A 22,687-nucleotide genomic window follows, 5' to 3' on the forward strand; every position below is an offset into this window, starting at 1 on the left:
AGGTGGGGGAGAGAGATGGGGATGGGAAGGGGAGAGAGATGGGGATGGGAAGGGGGAGAGATGGGGATGGGAAGGGGGAGAGATGGGGATGGGAAGGGGAGAGATGGGGATGGGAAGGGGAGAGATGGGGATGGGAAGGGGAGAGATGGGGATGGGAAGGGGAGAGATGGGGATGGGAAGGTGGGGGAGAGAGATGAGGATGGGAAGGTGGGGGAGAGAGATGGGGATGGGAAGGGGGAGAGAGATGGGGATGGGAAGGGGGAGAGAGAGATGGGGATGGGAAGGGGGAGAGAGAGATGGGGATGGGAAGGGGGAGAGAGAGATGGGGATGGGAAGGGGAGAGATGGGGATGGGAAGGGGAGAGATGGGGATGGGAAGGGGAGAGATGGGGATGGGAAGGGGAGAGATGGGGATGGGAAGGGGAGAGATGGGGATGGGAAGGTGGGAGAGAGAGAGATGGGGATGGGAAGGTGGGGGAGAGAGATGAGGATGGGAAGGTGGGGGAGAGAGATGGGGATGGGAAGGGGGAGAGAGATGGGGATGGGAAGGGGGAGAGAGAGATAGGGATGGGAAGGGGGAGAGAGAGATGGGGATGGGAAGGGGAGAGATGGGGATGGGAAGGGGAGAGATGGGGATGGGAAGGGGAGAGATGGGGATGGGAAGGTGGGGGAGAGAGAGATGGGGATGGGAAGGTGGGGGAGAGAGATGAGGATGGGAAGGTGGGGGAGAGAGATGAGGAGGGGAAGGTGGAGAGAGATGGGGATGGGAAGGGGGAGAGAGATGGGGATGGGAAGAGGGAGAGAGAGATGGGGATGGGAAGGGGGAGAGAGAGATGGGGATGGGAAGGGGGAGAGAGAGATGGGGATGGGAAGGGGGAGAGAGAGATGGGGATGGAAAGGGGGAGAGAGAGATGGGGATGGGAAGGGGGAGAGAGAGATGGGGATGGGAAGGGGAGAGAGATGGGGATGGGAAGGGGAGAGAGATGGGGATGGGAAGGGGAGAGAGAGATGGGGATGGGAAGGGGAAGAGAGAGATGGGGATGGGAAGGGGGAGAGAGAGATGGGGATGGGAAGGGGGAGAGAGAGATGGGGATGGGAAGGGGAGAGAGATGGGGATGGGAAGGGGAGAGAGATGGGGATGGGAAGGGGGAGAGAGAGATGGGGATGGGAAGGTGGGGGAGAGAGATGGGGATGGGAAGGTGGGGGAGAGAGATGGGGATGGGAAGGGGGAGAGATGGGGATGGGAAGGGGAGAGATGGGGATGGGAAGGGGAGAGATGGGGATGGGAAGGGGAGAGAGATGGGGATGGGAAGGTGGGGGAGAGAGAGATGGGGATGGGAAGGGGGAGAGAGATGGGGATGGGAAGGGGGAGAGAGATGGGGATGGGAAGGGGGAGAGAGATGGGGATGGGATGGGGAGAGAGATGGGAATGGGAAGGTGGGGGAGAGAGATGGGAATGGGAAGGTGGGGGAGAGAGATGGGGATGGGAAGGTGGGGGAGAGAGATGGGGATGGGAAGGGGAGAGATGGGGATGGGAAGGTGGGGGAGAGAGATGGGGATGGGAAGGGGAGAGATGGGGATGGGAAGGGGAGAGATGGGGATGGGAAGGTGGGGGAGAGAGAGATGGGGATGGGAAGGTGGGGGAGAGAGATGAGGATGGGAAGGTGGGGGAGAGAGATGAGGATGGGAAGGGGAGAGAGATGGGGATGGGAAGGTGGGGGAGAGAGAGATGGGGATGGGAAGGGGGAGAGATGGGGATGGGAAGGGGAGAGATGGGGATGGGAAGGGGAGAGATGGGGATGGGAAGGTGGGGGAGAGAGAGATGGGGATGGGAAGGTGGGGGAGAGAGAGATGGGGATGGGAAGGTGGGGGAGAGAGATGAGGATGGGAAGGTGGGGGAGAGAGATGGGGATGGGAAGGGGGAGAGAGATGGGGATGGGAAGGTGGGGGAGAGAGATGGGGATGGGAAGGGGAGAGATGGGGATGGGAAGGGGAGAGATGGGGATGGGAAGGGGAGAGATGGGGATGGGAAGGTGGGGGAGAGAGAGATGGGGATGGGAAGGTGGGGGAGGGAGATGAGGATGGGAAGGTGGGGGAGAGAGATGGGGATGGGAAGGGGGAGAGAGATGGGGATGGGAAGGTGGGGGAGAGAGATGGGGATGGGAAGGGGAGAGATGGGGATGGGAAGGGGAGAGATGGGGATGGGAAGGTGGGGGAGAGAGAGATGGGGATGGGAAGGAGGATGGGAAGGTGGGGGAGAGAGATGAGGATGGGAAGGGGAGAGAGATGGGGATGGGAAGGTGGGGGAGAGAGAGATGGGGATGGGAAGGGGGAGAGAGATGGGGATGGGAAGGGGGAGAGAGATGGGGATGGGAAGGGGGAGAGATGGGGATGGGAAGGGGAGAGATGGGGATGGGAAGGGGAGAGATGGGGATGGGAAGGGGAGAGATGGGGATGGGAAGGGGAGAGATGGGGATGGGAAGGGGAGAGATGGGGATGGGAAGGTGGGGGAGAGAGAGATGGGGATGGGAAGGTGGGGGAGAGAGAGATGGGGATGGGAAGGTGGGGGAGAGAGAGATGGGGATGGGAAGGTGGGGGAGAGAGATGAGGATGGGAAGGTGGGGGAGAGAGATGGGGATGGGAAGGGGAGAGATGGGGATGGGAAGGGGAGAGATGGGGATGGGAAGGTGGGGGAGAGAGAGATGGGGATGGGAAGGAGGATGGGAAGGTGGGGGAGAGAGATGAGGATGGGAAGGGGAGAGAGATGGGGATGGGAAGGTGGGGGAGAGAGAGATGGGGATGGGAAGGGGGAGAGAGATGGGGATGGGAAGGGGGAGAGAGATGGGGATGGGAAGGGGGAGAGATGGGGATGGGAAGGGGAGAGATGGGGATGGGAAGGGGAGAGATGGGGATGGGAAGGGGAGAGATGGGGATGGGAAGGGGAGAGATGGGGATGGGAAGGTGGGGGAGAGAGAGATGGGGATGGGAAGGTGGGGGAGAGAGAGATGGGGATGGGAAGGTGGGGGAGAGAGAGATGGGGATGGGAAGGTGGGGGAGAGAGATGAGGATGGGAAGGTGGGGGAGAGAGATGGGGATGGGAAGGGGGAGAGAGATGGGGATGGGAAGGGGGAGAGAGAGATGGGGATGGGAAGGGGGAGAAAGAGATGGGGATGGGAAGGGGGAGAGAGAGATGGGGATGGGAAGGGGGAGAGAGAGATGGGGATGGGAAGGGGGAGAGAGAGATGGGGATGGGAAGGGGGAGAGAGAGATGGGGATGGGAAGGGGAGAGAGAGATGGGGATGGGAAGGGGGAGGATAGGAAGGGAAAGGGTCAAGGCTTGGAGTCGGAAAGGGTCAGGGTTCAGAGGTTAGCTGTCATACTGACACTAGTAGTTGCTAGGACTTGGAGCTGTGTCTGGTTTACTGCCCATTTTGGCTACAACTTTCCCCCCAACCCCTCTCCCTGATTCTGGTCACTTGTTCTCTGACCCAAGTGCCCTGTGACCTCAGTTACTCACCCTCTGATCTGTTGCCCCTCCCCTCAGGCTGAGCTGCGCCATGTTTCTGGGCGTGTCAGGCCGGATACAGCAGGAGCGACTGAAGCAGCAGGGGATGGGCACCAACGAACAGGCGGTGCACTTCCTGCGCCAGGACTACCAGCAGCTGAAGGAGCAGTGCCGGGAGGAGGGGACTCTCTTCCAGGACAGCCAGTTCCCTGCTGCTCCCACCTCCATTGGTTACAAGGAACTGGGCCCACACTCCTCCAAGACCCGGGGTATCGAATGGATGAGGCCAACGGTGAGGGGAGCACCACCCCGGCCAGCTCCACAATCCCATCACCCTCAGTCACCCGTCACTCTATGATCTCATCAGCCATTACCCCCCCCACGAATCCTGTAACCGCACGAAGCCGTCATCGAGTGATCCCGTCAGCCCATCGTCCTGGGCCCCCGTCACCCTTAGTCACCTGTCACCCTATGATTTTGATACCCCACAAACCCGTCAGCCCCAGTAACCCATCCTCCCACGATCCTGTCAGCCAATGATCCCATCACCCCACGATCCTGACACTCCCAAGATCCTATCACTCAACACCCAACTACGCCAGTCACCCCTCAATCCTGTCACCCCGGTCTCTCAGCAACCCCACGCTCCAGTCACCCTCTGTTGTCCAGCGATCTCATTGCCCCAGTAATCCCATTACTCCGCAAGACTCTCAATACCCTACAACCCCAAAAATACACAGTCCTGTGTGCAACCTCATAACCCCAGATATACCCTGACTGTAAGCCTTGAACCCAAAGACCCCATATCTGTGTGACCCCCCCCTCCAGGTGATCCTACCACAACATCTACAACCCCCCCCCACACCCCACCAGAACTTGACTCACGTTATCCCCGTAACTCCACCACTTTACCCATATGACCCATCACCCTATACTTGGCTATATTCCTCTTGGCTCTTGTCATGCATATACCTGTCCACATTGTAAATGTTTCTAGTCTATCAACCTCACCATCTTCCTCTTGTAGGTGGTTTCATAGATCCACCACCTGCTGTTTTTAAAAAAAAGTTGCCTCTCACTCTGTCTATGCCCCTCATGATTTTATACAGCTCTGTGAGATCGCTGCTTAGGAATAAAGAGGCAGAATGTCCAACCTCAACCTATAACTCAGTCCCTTGAGTCCTGGCAAAATCCTTGTGAATCTTTCTTTGCACCCTTTCGAGTTTAAACATATCCTTCCTATAACTCAATACTCCAAGTGCTGCCCCACCGATGTCGTGTACAATTACAATTTAACTTTGCAGCTTCTATATTCAGTGCACCGACTGATGAAGGCCGGGGTGCCAAATATCGTCATCAGTGTCTGTCTGCACTTCAAGGGAACTACACACCCATCCTCCAAGGTCCTGCTGTTCTACAACAGTATCCAGGGCCCTTCTGCTCGATTTAAAAGTCCCACCTTGATCAGCCATTCAAAATGAAACACTTTTCTAAATTAAGTTCCATTTGTTATTCACCAACCCACCTACCCAGCCATTCAAAATCCTGCTACAATTCTTTCTTCTCCTCTTTACAATCTACATAACCTACATCTGCAAACTTAACAAACGCCCCTCATACATTCTCATCCAAAGTGTTGCTATAGATGACAAATAGCAATGGACCCCTCTGACCCCTAGTCAGAGAAACTTGCTTTGATCATCACCCAGTATGAGCCCCGTTATCCCTATGTCCATGACAATGACCCTGTTCCCTTTGTCCCAGCCATGATAGTGCTCTCCATGACTGTTGACCACCTACCACATGACCCTCCCTCAGACTGACCACTTCTGCCCCTCTGTCCGCAGGAGCTGGTGACAAACCCGGAGTTCATCGTGGGAGGAGCGTCACGGACTGATGTGTGTCAGGGAGCCCTGGGTGAGTCATACAGCGTACAACACTGAACAGTATGACACAGGGACAGGTCATCAGGCTGATGTTATGCCAAATTAAACTGAATCTCTTCTGCCTGTACATGATCCATGTTCCTTCATTCCCTGAGCATTCCTGTGTCTGACAGTTTCAGCATATCTGCTTCCAACCATTGCCCTTGGCAGCACATTCCAAGCTCCAGCCCGTACATCTCCTTTGAATTCTGACATTAAACGTATGTCCTCTACTATTTGACATTTCTACCCTGAGAAAAGGGGTAGAAATGCCCTGTCTACTGACTCTAAAACTTCCGTCAGGTCTCCCCTCAGCTTCTCACGCTGCAGAGAAGACAATCAAAGTTTGTCCAAACTCCTCTTGTAGCTCATACTCTTTAATCCAGGCGGAACCTGTTAAACCTATTTTGCAGCCTCTCAAAAGTCTCACATCCCTCTTGTGAGGGGGTAACCAGAACTGCAGCCTGACCAAAGTTTTATACAGCTGCAACATGACTTGAGTTTTTATGTTCAATGTCCTGACCAATAAAGGAGAAACCTTCTGTATCTCTTACCACTGTATCTACTTGTGTTGCCACTTTCTGGGATCAATGGGTGCTCCCAAAGATCCCTCTGCACACAACAGGAATTCTGCAGATGCTGGAAATTCAAGCAACACACATCAAAGTTGCTGGTGAACGCAGCAGGCCAGGCAGCATCTATAGGAAGAGGCGCAGTCGACGTTTCAGGCCGAGACCCTTTGTCAGGACTAACTGAAGGAAGAGTGAGTAAGGGAATTGAAAGCTGGAGGGGGAGGGGGAGATGCAAAATGATAGGAGAAGACAGGAGGGGGAGGGATAGAGCCGAGAGCTGGACAGGTGATAGGCAAAAGGGGATACGAGAGGATCATGGGACAGGAGGTCCAGGAAGAAAGACGGGGGGGGGGTGACCCAGAGGATGGGCAAGAGGTATATTCAGAGGGACAGAGGGAGAAAAAGGAGAGTGAGAGAAAGAATGCCACCTCCAACGGGATCCCACCACTAAGCACATCTTTCCCTCCCCCCCCCTCTGCATTCCGCAGGGATCGCTCCCTACACAACTCCCTTGTCCATTCGTCCCCCCATCCCTCCCCACTGATCTCCCTCCTGGCACTTATCCGTGTAAGCGGAACAAGTGCTACACATGCCCTTACACTTCCTCCCTTACCACCATTCAGGGCCCCAAACAGTCCTTCCAGGTGAGGCATCACTTCACCTGTGAGTCGACTGGGGTGATATACTGCGTCCGGTGCTCCCGATGTGGCCTTTTATATATTGGTGAGACCCGACGCAGACTGGGAGACCGCTTTGCTGAACATCTACGCTCTGTCCGCCAGAGAAAGCAGGATCTCCCAGTGGCCACACATTTTAATTCCACATCCCATTCCCATTCTGACATGTCTATCCACGGCCTCCTCTACTGTAAAGATGAAGCCACACTCAGGTTGGAGGAACAACACCTTATATTCCGTCTGGGTAGCCTCCAACCTGATGGCATGAACATTGACTTCTCTAACTTCCGCTAGGCCCCACCTCCCCCTCGTACCCCATCTGTTACTCATTTTTATGCCCCTCTGTCCCTCTGAATATACCTCTTGCCCATCCTCTGGGTCACCCCCCCCCCGTCTTTCTTCCCGGACCTCCTGTCCCATGATCCTCTCGTATCCCCTTTTGCCTATCACCTGTCCAGCTCTCGGCTCTATCCCTCCCCCTCCTGTCTTCTCCTATCATTTTGCATCTCCCCCTCCCCCTCCAGCTTTCAAATCCCTTACTCACTCTTCCTTCAGTTAGTCCTGACGAAGGGTCTCGGCCTGAAACGTCGACTGCGCCTCTTCCTATAGATGCTGCCTGGCCTGCTGCGTTCACCAGCAACTTTGATGTGTGTTGCTATCCCTCTGCACAGCACTGTTCCTAAGGATCCTGTCATTTACTGTATACTTCCCTTTACGTTTCACCTCCCAAAGTGCAATATTTGTCTAGGTTAAAGTCCATCTGACATTTCTGTGCCCATATTTCCAACTGATTTATATCCTGGTGCATCCTTTGGCTACCTTCCTCACTGTTGATAACTCTGCCAAATGTTGTGAGTCCTGCAAACTTGTATTTTCATACAAATCATATGAACAGCTGGTGCATATCGCAAGTCCTGGTTATGACTGTCCCTAATAAGATCCTGCTTTTCCAGATAGGAGTAAATCCTAAAATCCTAAAAAAAAATTTCCACAATAATTTCCCTACCACTAATGTAAAACTCACTGGCCTATAATATCTTAGTTGTTTCTACTGCCCTTCTTAACAGAAGAACATCATTGGCTCTTAAGTCATCTCAAAGATTTCTGTCAAAGCCCTGGCAATCTCCTCTCTTGTCTCACTCAGTAATCTAGGATGGGTCACATCAAGCCCTGGCAACTTATCCACCTTAATATTCTTCAAGAAACCAACACCATCTCCTTGTGCCATAGAATGTCAGCATTGTCCGCACTAATCTCACTGTCCTTAATGTGCTTCTCCTTGGTGAATACCAATGCAAGGTACTCCTTTAGTACCTCATCCCGTTTGTCTGGATCTAGGCATAAATTTCTGAGTGGTCGTATTCTCTCCCTAGCTACAATCTTGCTTTTAATGTATAAGATGCCTAGGGATTCCCTTTAATTCTACTTGCCAGGGACATCTCATGGCCCTTTTTGTCCTGTCAATTTCCTGTTGAAGTTTTCTACAGCTTCGTTACATCTGTCGAGGTTGTGCCTAACCTCACCTACCTGAAGCTTACATGTGCTTCCTCCTCCTTGGTTAAATTTACATCTCTCATTATCAAAGTCCAAACCTACCACACTTGCCTTTCTTCCACACGGAATGTGTTCACACTTATTACAAACCCACTGACTCCCGCAGCTCCTACACTAAGCTAAGCCTCCTCCTTCCCTTCCTCTCGGTTTATCGGTCTATGGCTCAGCTGTTCTGAAGGGAAGCCCTTCACTCCAGGACATCTGAGATGTTCCCCCACCCCACCCCACCCTACCCCACCCACTGTGACTGACAGAGCCCTCACCCACCTCTTCCATTCCTCAACCTTCTGCTCTTAAACTACTTCATCTCAGACAGAAAAGGGATAGATCTCGCTATATATCTCCTCCTCTCCCCACTGAAACCCCCCCCCACCCCACCCCAAAGTCCTCTTCCTTCCTCTTGCTAGTCCTCTCAGCCTGGCCAGCTTTGCCTTTGTGGCGGTTCAATGCGGAATCCCTGTCACTGTCACCCTAGGGTGGGATGGTTTGTTCTCTTGCTGGGGATGGGGCGGAAGGTGAATCTTCGGAACTTCCTTCCTCAAACGATGGAGCTGTGTTCTCGGTGTGTGGGGGTAGGGGAAGTTACTGGGGATGGTGAGACCAGAATAAATGTTGGGCAGATGAGAGCTCGCCTCCTCCTGGGTTCGGTTGAATCCTGTAGCGTTGGGCCAGTCTCACACACAGAACTCTACCAGAGCTAGGCTAATGTCCCTCTGCCCCATTCTGCCCCTGTGACTCTGCTCCTGACTCAGACACAGCTGAGAGATTGTCAGGCACTGCCAGTGCATTGTCTTGTGAAGTGGGTGGGGTGGGGGTGTGGAACCTTTGTGTATTAAAGGGACAGCCCCCAACCCAACTCGAGATCAGGTGCCTTGTAGAGGGAGCTTCACTCTGTGTCTGACCCTGGAGTGTGTGATGGGACAGTGTAGAAGGAGCTTCATTCTGTGTCTGACCCTGGAGTGTGTGATGGGACAGTGTAGAGGGAGCTTCACTCTGTATCTGACCATGGAGTGTGTGTTGGGACAATATAGAGGGAGCTTAATTTTGTGTCTGATCCTAAGAGTGGTGAATGGACAATGTAGAGGGAATTTCACTCTGTGTCATACTGTGGGAGTGTGTGATGGGATAGTTTAAAAGGGAGCTCCCCAGGAGTATGGGACAGGATGTTAAACTAGTCCTGATGAAGGGTCTCAGCTCAAAACATCAACAGTTCAATTATTTTCGTAGATGCTGAGTTCCTCCAGCATTTTGTGTGTTTTGCTCTGGGTTTCCAGCATCTGCAGAATCTCTTGTATTTATGTTAAATTAGGGCAGGATTGGCACAGTAAACGTCTGGCCCTGGGAAGTTTTGTAGAACAGAGAGCCCTAGTGGTACAGGTATACGGTTCCCTGAAAGGGACAATATGGAAAAATTCAGTTTATTGTCAAATGCACAAGTACGTGTCTGCACACGTCGTAAAAACAAAACCTGCCTGCAGCAGCCTCTTAGGCACAAAGAATCCAGTGAGCAGTATTCACGAGAAAAACAAATTCTATTTCAATCATACGAAATTATACAAGAATGAACTCAATTATAACAAAGAAATAAAAAGTGCACATTTGTCCAGAGTGGTCATCGTGTTGTTATACAGAGGGAATGATTTGGTTCAAGAACCGAATGGTTGAAGGGAAGTAGCTGTGCTTGAACTTGGTGGTGGGGGACTTCAGGCTTCATACGTCCTGCCTGGTGGTAGCTGCAAGAAGATAGCATGGCCCAGATGGTGGGGATCTTTGATAATGGATGTTGCCTTCTGTGGACATTACTGTCAGTGGTGAGGGATGTGCCCAAAATGTGTTAGGCTGAGTCCACGGCTCTCAGCAGCTACTTGCACTCAAATCGCCAAACCAGGCCATGAAGCAATGAGTCAGGACACTTTCAACAGTACATTTGCAGAAGTTTCTTTGGTGTCAGGCTGAAGCTGCTTAAACAAAGGGAGCAAAGACACTGGCGTGAATTGTAATTGCATCTCTGTGCTGGGCCCAGGCAGGGCTGATCATCTGATATATTAACGTCAATTTAAAGCTGCTGACTCTCTCCACTGCCAATCACCCAGTGCTGAGCAGTGTGAGTTTAACCTGCTCCCCCTTCCTGAAGTCAACAGTCGGCTCCTGTACAGATGTTGAGCAAGAGATTGTTGTTGTGGAACCACTCAGCTGGGTGTCCTATCTCACTCCTGTGTGCTGTTTCATCACCAGGTAGATAGGATGTTGAAAAAGGTGTTTTCCACGCTGGCCTTCATCAGTAAGGCCACTGAATATAGAAGCTGTAATGTTATGCTGCAACTGTAGAATTTGTTGGTGTGGTCACAACTGGAATACAGTATTGTGTATAGTACAGGTCACTTGGTGATAGGAAGCATGTCATTAACCTGGAAACAATACAGAAGAGATTCACAAAAATGTTACTAGATGATTTGAGTTACAAGGAGACGCTTGGTAGGGACAGACTGTTTTCCCTGGAGTGTAAGGGGATGAGCTGTGACCTTGTAGGGGTTTATAAAATCAAAGAGGGCAATAATAAAGTGAATTGTTTCCCCCCACACCAGGGTAGAGGAATCTAAAGCTACAAATAATTCTCTCCCCCTCTCCCCCCTCCCTTTCCTGCCCCATTTCGCTCGCTCTCTCCCTCCCCTTCCTGGACCTCCCTGACTAATTTCCCCTGCTGCAGTCTGGGTGTGCCTATGACTCACTGCTGGTATTCTCAGAGCTGCTGTGTCCAACCACAAAGGCTTCAAGGCAGAGGAGACGAGATACTTGTTAATCAAACATAGTACTGGGTCACCAGTAGCTCTAGCCGCATACAGAACCCAGTCCTGGGGTATGGGAGGGGGCAGGAATCACAGAAACCCCTGTAAAAACACTGGAGATTTTCCTTAACTACAGCATAGGCTGGGAGGCTGAATCGGGTTACAGACTCAAGGGAGAATGTAAAGGCGCAGACAGGAAATGGTGTTTGCTGTGGAGAGGGTTACAAATGTCGAATACCCTGCACTGCACCTTACCTAAATTAGCAAATTGATTAATTTCATTAAGAGGTGTACAGCGCAGTAGGGTAGAGGTTAGTGCAATCGCTTTACAGCGCCACATTCACTGATCGGGGTTCGAGACCCACCACTGTCTATAAGGAGTTTGTGTGATCTCCCGGTGACTGCGTGGGTTTCTTACGGGTGTCTCAGTTTCCTCGCACATTCCAGAGAGTTAATAAGTTGTGGGCAATGCTGTGTTGGCATCGGGCATGTAGCCACACTTCTGGGCTGCACCAGCACATCATCTGTGTGTTAGTCATTGATGCAAAATGATGCATTTCACTGTATGTTTCGATATACATGCGACAAATAAAGGCAATCATTAATTTTAATTAGTTTATTATTGTCACAGAGGTGCAGTGGAAGTTCCCTTCCTTTCTCACAGATCAGTATTATAACAGTGCTGTGACATCAGCCAATAACAGTTCAAGTTCAGTTAATTATCATTCAACCATAAATGAATACCCATGAATGCAGCCAAATGAAACAGCCTTCCTCCAGTGCAAAGGTACAAATCACAGTAACACAGCACAAGGCACATATACAGTAGCACATACAGTATAAGGTAACAGTAAACAGACTGTCACACAAAAAATGCATAATGTAGCCCAAGTCCCTGAGTCCATAGATGCTGTTAGCAAGGTCAAACCTGCAGCAGTCTGTCTCCCCCCGAGTGAATACTGGAGAACCGACAGTGGTGGTGAGACCCCCAATTGAGCATAGACACTATTCCACACTGCTTTTGGCGTCATCTTTCCTGGGCAGCTGCAACGGGCCACACTGCAGCGTGTGGCTTACTCCACACCACCCTCAGTCTCACTGATAAACCAGTGAACCAAACCTGCAGTGTTCTACATCACCAACGTCCATCCAGCTCTCGCAATCAGAAGGTGAACGTCCAAGACAGTCACTCGCTGATAGACTGCACACCGACTCTGACACCTTTCTGTCGCAGGCAGCAACACAATCCACACCAAGTCCAGCTCATCCTCTAACGAGAAACTTACTGATGGAGTAGACCTGCAGTTCTTGAATTTCTTAATGTTCAGCAATTGTTAAAAAGGGCTTTTAGCACTGGACAATAACACCTTTAATTGGCCTCGTAGAGGTCACTGCGTCTGTGCATGCTGCCATCTTACTGGAACTACAGAATAAAGTGTTACAGTTGCACGGAAAGTGCAGGTAAACAGTACGCAATCATAATGAGGTAGATTGTGAGGTTAAGTGTCCATCATATTGTACTAGGGAACTGTTCAGTAGTCTTATAACAGCAGGTTAGAAGCTGCCCTTCAGCCTGGTGGGACGTGCTTTCCCGCTTTTGTATCTTCTGTCCGATGGGAGAGGAAAGGAGAGCAGATACAGGCCCTTGAGCCCACAATGTCTGAGCCAACCATGATGCCAAATTAAACTAATCCCATCTGCCTGTACAGGATAAATATCTCTCCATTCCCTACCTGTCACATGTCTGTCTAAATACCTCCTAAATGGTGTTATCATATCTACTCCCAACACCTTCCCTGGCAGAACATTCCAGGCACCTTCTGCTCTCTGTGTTTTAAAAAAGAACTTCCCTTATAATTCTCTTTTATGTTTTCCCCATCTCACCTTAAAGCTATATCCTCTAGTATTTGACATTTCCACCCTGGGAACAAAACTGTGACTATATACTCTGTTTATGTTTCTCCTAATTTTATATAATTATATCAGGTCTCCCCCCAGCCTCTAACACTCCAGAGAAAATAGTTCAAGTTCGTGTTTGTCCATTCTCTACAATATAGCTCAAACTGTGCAATCAATGGCAGCATCCTGGTAAATAATTTCAGCACCCTCTTCAAAGCCTTCACATCCTTCCTGTAATGGGCTGACCAGAACTACCCACAATACTCCGTGTAGCCTAACCAAGTCTTACTCTACTGCAAAGTGACTTCCTGACCCCAAGCCCGTCGTGTGCTGCCTTTACCACTCTTTCAATGTGCATGGCCGCTCTCGACACTATGGACTTGGACCCCAAGGTTACTCTGTACACCAATGCTGTTAAGTCTCCTTTCATTTACTATACTTTGCCCATAGATTTGACCTTCCAACATCTTACATTTGCTCCTATTAAATTCCTTCAGCCGCTAAATGATCCGTATGCTGTTGTATCTCTGACAACTTTGCTCATTACGCACAACTCCACCAAATTCTGGGCCATCTGCAGACCTCCATTTTGATCCAGTATTTATATACAGTATATCTCAAACTCCTGAGGCCATACACAAACAGGGACATTCATGTTTAATACAAACCCCCTGACTCCCACAGCTATCCGAACAAACCGAGAGATGAACCCTAGGTAATTTCTAAGGTAAGGACGTGTTTGGCACAGCTTTGTGGGCCGAAGGGCCTGTATTGTGCTGTAGGTTTTCTATGTTTCTGTTTCTATGAACTCTTCATTTCATTGTGACCCTGTAGTTGAAGAGTGTTTGTTTTAATGGTAGGAGTATTAGAGGTAAGGGTGATGAGTTTAGAGTGTGGATCAGTACATGGAAATATGATTTTGTGGCTATTACAGAGTCTTGGTTAAGAGAGGGACAGGACTGGGTGCTCGATGCTTTGATATTTTAGAAAAGATAAGGGTAAAGTAAAGCACTTGACAAGATCCTCACAGTAGGCTCGAAGTTCAAAACACACATGTTATCAAGGTAAGTACTATACCATATACAACCTTGAGATATATCTTCTTATAGGCAGCCACAAAACAAAGAAACACAATAGAATTCACAAAAAAAATCTACACCACTAGGACAGTCAAACATCCAGTGTAGGAAAAAGGAAGAACAAATCATTCAAACAAACAATCCACAGAACATAAGCTGCAGAATTCCCAAAAGTAAGTCCACAGGCACGGAGCCAGGTTCAGTGCTGCAGCTGGTCCAGGAGCCTGGAGGCTGCAGGCCACAGCAGTGGGGCCAGGTTCGGTGCTGATGCCTGCAGCTGTGGGGCCGGGTTCAGGGCTGAAGTCAGTACTGATGCCTGCAGCCACAGCAGTGGAGCCAGGTTCGGTGCTGAAATCAGTACTGATGCCTGCAGCCACAGCTGTGGAGCCAGGTTCGGTGCTGAAGTCAGTACTGATGCCTGCAGCCACTGCAGTGGGGCCAGGTTCGGTGCTGAAGTCAGTACTGATACCTGCAGCCACTGCAGTGGGGCCAGGTTCGGTGCTGAAGTCAGTGCCAATGCCTGCAGCTGTGGGGCCAGGTTCGGTGCTGAAGTCAGTACTGATGCCTGCAGCCACAGCAGTGGGGCCAGGTTCGGTGCTGAAGTCAGTGCCAATGCCTGCAGCCACTGCAGTGGGGCCAGGTTCGGTGCTGAAGTCAGTGCCAATGCCTGCAGCCACAGCAGTGGGGCCAGGTTCGGTGCTGAAGTCAGTGCCAATGCCTGCAGCCACAGCAGTGGGGCCGGGTTCGGTGCTGAAGTCAGTACTGATGCCTGCAGCCACAGCAGTGGAGCCAGGTTCGGTGCTGAAGTCAGTACTGATGCCTGCAGCAGTGGGGCCGGGTTCGGTGCTGAAGTCAGTACTGATGCCTGCAGCCACAGCAGTGGGGCCAGGTTCGGTGCTGAAGTCAGTACTGATGCCTGCAGCAGTGGGGCCGGGTTCGGTGCTGAAGTCAGTACTGATGCCTGCAGCCACAGCAGTGGAGCCAGGTTCGGTGCTGAAGTCAGTGCCAATGCCTGCAGCCACAGCAGTGGGGCCAGGTTCGGTGCTGAAGTCAGTACTGATGGCTGCAGGCTCCAGCTTTAGAGCCAGGTTCAGTACTGATAGTTGCTGCCTGCAGCTGAAGAATCAGTTCAGCGCTGGGGAGTGTAAAGCCTCACAGAGTAGTGAGCTGAACACAGGTTCATCATTCAAAGTCCTGAAAAAATATATTTATTAAAATTGTTTGTAGTTCTGTTCTCTCACCAGTGCCATCTTCATAAATGCTCATTCAGAAGATTAAGATGCATGAGGTCCATAGTGATTTGGCCTTTTGGACTGAGATTTGGCTTTTTTCACTGAGATTTGACTTGGCCACAGAAGATAGAGGATGGTAACTAGGACTTATTGTGGCTGGAGGTTTGTGCCTAGTGGTGTTCTGCAGGGATCTCTACTGGAACTTCAGCTATTTGTGATTGATATAAATGACCTGGATGAAAATGCAGGTGGTGGATTGATAAGTCTGCAAATGATGCAAAGTTTGGTGGCATTGTGGACAATGTAGAAGACTACCAAAGGATACAGGGAGAGGAGGGAGGACACAGATATGGACAGAGAAATAGCAGATGAAGTTTAATCTGGCCAAGTGTGAGTTGTTGCACATTGAGAGCTCAAATGTAAAGGGACAATACACTGTTAAATAGCAAGTACCCTAACTGTGGTATACAGGTGGATCTTAAGATTTAAGTCCCTAGCTCTCTGAAAGTGGTTACTCAGGTTGATAGGGTGGTAAAGATGGCATATGCCATGCTTGCCTATATTAGTCGAGGAACTGAATTCAAGAGTCCGGAAGTTATGTTTCAGCTTTATACAACTCTAGTTCAGCCACATCTGGACTATTGCATTCAGTTCTGGTCATCTTACTAAAGGAAGGATATTGAGCCTTTGGAGAGGATGCAGGGTGCTTCCTGGCATAGAGGTCATGAGAGGTTACAAACATTTGAGTTTTCTCAGAGCAGCAGAGAATGAGGAAGATAATAAAATTGTGAGAGGCACAGAGAGAGTTGGCAGTTGGTATTGCTTTGCCAGGACAGAAATGACTAATACTAGAGACCGCACACTGAAGGTGAGAGAGGCATAGGTTCGAAGCAGTTTTTCTTTTATGCAGAGTGCCTGTAATGTGCTGCCAGGGGTGGTAGTGGAGGCAGATACAATGGAGGCATTTAGGAGGTTCTTAGATAGGCACGTAACTGTGCAGAGAATGGAAAGATGTGGGCAAAGAATTCGTTTAGTTCAGCATGTTTAATGAATCTGGCAGAACATCATGGCCCATAGTTCTTTGTTTCACTTCCCTCAGAACTGCAACTCTCTCCTGCATTTGGTTTTTAGTACCTCTGTCTGCATGGATAGCTTGCAACAGTCTTTCACTGTATTGGGGTACACATGACATTAAAAAACATAAAAGCATAGAAAACCTACAGCACAATACAGGCCCTTCGGCCCATAAACCTGTGCCGAACATGACCTTACCTTAGAACTACCTAGGCTTACCCATAGCCCTCTATTTTTGTAAGCTCCATGTATCCATCCAGGAGTCTCTTAAAAGACCTTGTCCTTTCCGCCTCCACCACCACCGCCGGCAGCCCATTCCACGCACTCACCACTCTGTAAAAAAAAACTTACCCCGATATCTCTTCTGTGCCTACTTCCAAGCACCTTAAAACTATGCCCTCTCATGCTAGCCATTTCAGCCCTGGGAAAAAGCCTCTGACTACCCACACAATCAATGCCTCTCATTATCTTGTACACCTCTATCAGGTCACCTCTCATCCTCTATCACTCCAAGGAGAAAAGGTCAAGTTCACTCAATCTATTCTCATAAGGCATGTTCCCCAATCCAGGCAACATTCCTGTAAATCTCCTCTGCACCCTTTCTATGGTTTCCCTGTCCTTCCTGTAGTGAGGCAACCAGAACTGAGCACAGTACTCCAAGTGGGGTCTGACCAGGGTCCTATATAGCTGCAACATTACCTCTCGGCTCCTAAACTCAATCCCACAATTGATGAAGGCCAATGCACCGTATGCTTTCTTAACCACAGAGCCAACCTGCGTAGCAGCTTTGAGTGCCCTATGGACTTGGACCCCAAGATCCCTCTGATCCTCCACACTGCCAAGAGTTTTACCATTAATACCACATTTGTATATTCTGCCATCATATTTGACCTTCCAAAATTAACCACCTCACACTTATCTGGGTTGAACTCCATCTACCACTTCTCAGCCCAGTTTTGCAACCTATCAATGTCCTGCTGTAACCTCTGACAGCCCTCCACACTATCAACAACACCCCAACCTTTGTGCCATCAGCAAATTTACTAACCCATCCCTTCACTTCCTCATCCAGGTCACTTATAAATATCACAAAGAGTAGGGATCCCAGAACAGATCCCTGAGGCACACCACTAGTCACCAGCCTCCATGTAGAATATGACCCGTCTACAACCACTCTTTGCCTTCTGTGGGCAAGCCAGTTCTGGATCCACAAAGCAATGTCCCCTTGGATCCCATGCCTCCTTACTTTCTCAATAATCCTTCCATGGGGTATCTTATCAAATGCCTTGCTAACATCCATATACACTACATCTACTGCTCAACCTTCATCAATGTGTTTAGTCACATCCTCAAAAAATTCAGTCAGGCTTGTAAGGCACGACCTGCCTTTGACAAAGCCATGCTGGCTATTCCTAATCATATTATGCCTTTCCAAATGTTCATAAATCCTGCCTCTCAGGATCTTCTCCATCAACTTACCAACCAGTGAAGTAAGACTCACTGGTCTATAATTCCCTGGGCTATCCCTACTTCCTTTCTTGAATAAGGGAACAATATCCACAACCCTCCAATCCTCCAGAACGTCTCCTGTCCTCATTGATGATGCAAAGATGGCCAAAGGCTCAGCAATCTCCTCCCTCACTTCCCACAGTAGCCTGGGGTACATCCCGTCCAGTCCCGGTGACTTATCCAACTTGATGCTTTCCAAAAGCTCCAGCACAATCTCTCCCTTAATATCTACATGCTCAAGCTTTTCAGTCCGTTGCAAGTCATCCCTACAATCGCCAAGATCCTTTTCTGTAATGAATACTGAAGCAAAGTATTCATTAAGTACCTCTGCCATCTCCTCCAGTTCCATACACACTTTTCCACTGCCGCACTTGATTGGTCCTATTCTCTCATGTCTTATCCTCTTGCTCTTCACATACTTGTAGAATGCGTTGGGGTTTTCCTTAATCCTGCCCACCAAGGCCTTCTCATGGCCCCTTCTGGCTCTCCTAATTTCATTCTTAAGCTCCTTCCTGCTAGCCTGATAATCTTCTGGATCTCTATCATTACCAAGCTTTTTGAACCTTTCGTAAGCTCTTCTTTTCTTCTTGACTAGATTTTCAACAGCCTTTGTACACCACGGATCTTGTACCCTGCCATGATTTCCATGTCTCATTGGAACGTACCTACTCAGAACCCCACACAAATATCCCCTGAACATTTGCCACATTTCTTCCGTACGTTTCCCTGAGAACATCTGTTTCCAATTTATGCTTCCAAGGCCTGATAGCCTCATATTTCCCCTTAAACATTTCCGTACCTTGTCTGTTCCTATCCCTCTCCAATGCTATGGTAAAGGAGATAGAATTGTGATCACCAATCCAATCCAGTTACTCAGACGACACTTCCTCCCTCTCTGTCTCTTGTAAGGATGCCATTCTTTTCTCTGGTAAGATGGCAGCACGCTCGGTCACCGCAGCTTCTATGGGGCCAACATATTGTCTTTTTTTTTTAAGTATTTTTATGTTTTTTTAGAATATTCCTGCTGGATATTAAGAACGTAAAGTACTGCAGGTCTACCCCATCAGCGAACTGCTTGTTGATGGAAAATCTGAAGCAGCTGGACTTAGTGCTGCTGCCTATGTTTGTCTGAGAGTTGGTGCACGAAAGCAGTGTGCAGTCTAATAGCGAGTGATTGCCTTAATCGCTTTTCTTGTGATTGCAAGACCATGTTGTACATTGTTAATGTGGAATGATGAAGTCTGATTCACTGATTCATTGGCTGATGGTGGGGGAGCTGCATGGCCTCGGAAAAGGCTTTTAGCCACGATGTTGACTGCAGTCACCCAAGAGAGGGGCGTTGGAGCTGGTGAGCTCCATGGGGTGCCCCACGGGGGTAGTGTAGCACAGTGGCTAAGCTGGAGTCGGTGCAGCACTCTCCACGCCCCTCACCAAGTGTTCACTCGGCAGAAGACAGACGTATTGTGTTCGACTGTAGACTGCTGTATCATTCGTGGACTCGGGGTCTTGGACCATACATCTTTTGTATGACTATTTTACTGATGTCTTATATGTGCTATGTGCTGTGTATGACTGTAGGTATTGTGTTTTGCACATTGGTCCTGGAGTAACGCTGTTTCGTATGGTTGTACTTATGGGTAGTCATGTATGGTTGAATGACAATCAAACTTGAACTCTTAGTTTCTCCACCTCAGTTGCATCAGCTCTCCAGATGTTGCCTTCCACTTCTGGACATCTGAGATGTCCTCCTTTTTCAGGACATGGGGCTTCCCCGTCCAGACTGTGATTGATGGAGCCCACAGCTGCATCTCCATTTCCCAAGCTTCTGGCTTCACCCCACCTCTCCCATACAGAACTGAGATGAAGTCCTAGTCCTCGCCTACCAACCTCTGCATCCAGCACACCATTCAAAGTCATTTCTGCCAACTGCAATGAGATCCCACCACCAACTCCACCTTCTCCCCATCCATTTCCACTTTCCACTGAGATCGCTCTCTCCATAACTCCTTGGTCAATTCATCCCCCTCCCTCTTGTAGCATTTTCCCTGTATACCGGAGGTGGTATAACACCTGTCCCTAATTTCCTCTCTCACTCTTGTCTTTGCTTGCAATGTGGTCTCCTCTACGTCAGTAAGATGGGGCAAACTAAGCAGCACTTCGCCGAGCACTTGAGCTCTGTCTGCCTTAACTATCTGGAGCTCCCAGGTGCCAACCATTTTAATTCCTCTCACTATTCCCATATTGACATGCCTCTCCTCAGTCTCCCCCATTACCAGGGAGAGGCTAAACACCAACTAGAGGGACAGCACCTCATATTCCTTCTGGGAACTCTACAACCCAATGGCGTGAACATTGAATTATTCAATTTCAAACTCTCCCTCTGTCCCTTTCTCTCTCCCACTGATCTACCTAGATTCTCTCACATACACACCCTTCGTTCCAAAACACCTCTGGTCCTCATCATCATGTTTCTTTCTCCTCCTCCCACCGGGTATCCATCTGCCCTCCCTACCTCCTCTATTTGTTTCCATGCTTCAACTTCCTCTCCTATTGGATTCCATCATCTACAATCCTTTGTCCCCTGCCAGCCTCCATTGCTGTTCCCACTCTCCCTTCCCCCATCTGCCTGTCACCCTTCCTCACTTGATCCACCAATTGTCTGCCAGCTCTTGCCCAACTTCTTCCCCTCACCTCTTCATACTGGCTATCACTCAGTCCAGATGAATGGCCTCAACCCAAAGCATCCTGCCTGCTTCCCTGTGCAGATGCTGCCTGACCTGCCGACTCCTCCAGATTCCAGCATCTTGTGTCTTCCACATGTCCAATGTCCTTGCCCCATAACAGCTGCTCCCAAACTACTCTCCCCAGTTCCTGCCTTACACTGTTAATTAGCATTCCATAATTTAGCCCTTCCCTGTGTCCATTCTGATCCCAATGAACAACTGTTTGAAAATTTATGGAGCTATGATCACTGTTCCCAAAATGTTCTGTCACTGAAACTCTAATCACCTGACTAGGTTCCTTTACCGAGGTAGGGAGGGCTGTAGGGGCCAAGGGGGTTATGAAGACAGAGAGAGATGTAGGGACCGGGGGAATTACAGATACTGGAAGGAATGTAGGGACTGGAAAAGAGATAAGAAGGGGGGTAGCTGGAGGGGGATGGTGGATACAGGGATAGGTGTAGGGGCCGAAGGGGGTTAGAAAGACAGGAAAGGTTATAAGGTCAGAGGGGATTACAGAGATAGGAAGGGGTATGGAGGCTGGAGAGAGTTATAAAGGGGAATGGGTGTAGGGATCAGAGGGGGTGACAGACAAAGATAGGCATTAGAGGGAGTGACAGACAAGGATGGATGTAGGGGTCAGATGGGGTGACAGACAAAGATAAGTGTTAGGCTTAGAGGGGGTGACGGACGAGCATGGATGTATGGGTCGGGAGTGACAGATGAGGATGGGTGTAGGGGTCAGAAGGGGTGACAGACGAGGTGGGTTGTAGAGGTCAAAGGGGGTGAGAAATGAGGGGTGTATGGGGTCAGAGAGGGTGACAGATGAGGGTTGTAGGGGTCAGAGAGGGTGACAGATGAGGGTTGGAGGGGTCAGAGAGGGTGACAGATGAGGGTTGGAGGGGTCAGAGGGGGTGACAGATGAGGGTTGGAGGGGTCAGGGGGGTGATGGATGAGGATGGGTGTAGGAGTCAGAGGGCTTTACAGAGACGGGGAGGGTTGTGGGGGCTGGATAGAATTACAGGGACGGGCTGGAGGGGTTATTGAGATAGGTAGGGTTGTGAAGACTCGGGGAGTGCAGACGTCCTGGTCTGGGGTGGGACTGTGGAAGCCTATTGACCTGTCAGAGCCTCTCTCTCTCTCTCCAGGGGACTGCTGGCTGCTTGCTGCCATCGCCTCACTGACTCTGAATGAAAACTTAATGCACCGTGTGGTCCCTCATGGGCAGAGCTTCCAGGAGGACTATGCTGGAATCTTCCACTTCCAGGTACAGAACCGGGGGGGGGGGGGGGGGGGGTGTTGTCACCGGAGCCTGTCCCCCATGGAAGGAAGGGAGGGAGAATTGTGGGGGCTTGGGGCCTGGGTGGGGAGGAGGTATAGAGTCTTTGGAAGGGTTGGAAATGGGAAAGGGTTTGAGGGAGACGGAGGGGCTGGGGAGGGGTAAGATTAGGGGCTCAGGAGGGGCTGAGTGGCCAATAGGGATGGGGGAGAGGGCAGATAGACTACAAGTAGGAGGTTGTATTGTGTTGGAGAAGGGAGAGGTAGAGAGAGGGACAAGTGCCAAACAGTCATACAGCTCGGAAGCAGGCCTTTCAGCCCAACTTGTCCATTCTGTTCATAATAGCCCATCCAAACTAGTTCTATTTGTCAGTGCTTGGCCCATTGTTTTTAGGCTTTTCCAATCCAGGTATCTGTCCAACTGTCTATTAAAGTTGTTACTGTCTCTGTCTCAGCTGTTTTCTCTGCAATCTGATTCCACATGGATCCACACTGTGTAAAAAAAAAAATAGTTGCTCCTCAAGTTCCTCATAAATGTTTCTCCTCTCACCTTAAATCTATGTTCTCGATACCCCCATTCTAAAAGACTGCACATTTACCGTATCTAAGCCCCTCATGATTTCATACAACTCTCTATAATCAGTTCTCAGTCTCCTACACCTGAAGGATAAAGTCCTTGCATGGCCAACCTCTTTCCGTGGTCCCGGCAGCAACCTTGTAAATCTTTTCTGCATTTTTATTAGTTTAATAACATCTTTCCATAGCAGGGTGACCAAAACTAAACAGATGCTCCAAGAGCAGCCTCAACAGCATGATATCTAAGCTTCCAGAGCAGGCTACCATGTGGAACTTTGTCAAAGGTCTTACTGGTCCAGATA

At 49.9% G+C, this 22,687-nt stretch overlaps 1 protein-coding gene across 2 annotated transcripts in view; it reads left to right on the forward strand.

Annotated features, from left to right (window-relative positions):
- The window catches only part of LOC134342388 (calpain-1 catalytic subunit-like), a 60,505-nt gene that overhangs the window by 5,614 nt on the left and 32,204 nt on the right, over positions 1–22,687 (forward strand). For both annotated transcript variants that reach the window (XM_063040445.1, XM_063040446.1), the window contains 3 exons: positions 3,544–3,796; positions 5,352–5,421; positions 21,680–21,798. In XM_063040445.1, the coding sequence (XP_062896515.1) occupies positions 3,544–3,796; positions 5,352–5,421; positions 21,680–21,798 (442 nt within the window). Of the gene's footprint in view, positions 1–3,543; positions 3,797–5,351; positions 5,422–21,679; positions 21,799–22,687 lie in introns of those variants that run through there.

This window comes from Mobula hypostoma, chromosome 2, assembly GCF_963921235.1.
Source record: "Mobula hypostoma chromosome 2, sMobHyp1.1, whole genome shotgun sequence".
Lineage (NCBI taxonomy): Eukaryota > Metazoa > Chordata > Chondrichthyes > Myliobatiformes > Myliobatidae > Mobula > Mobula hypostoma.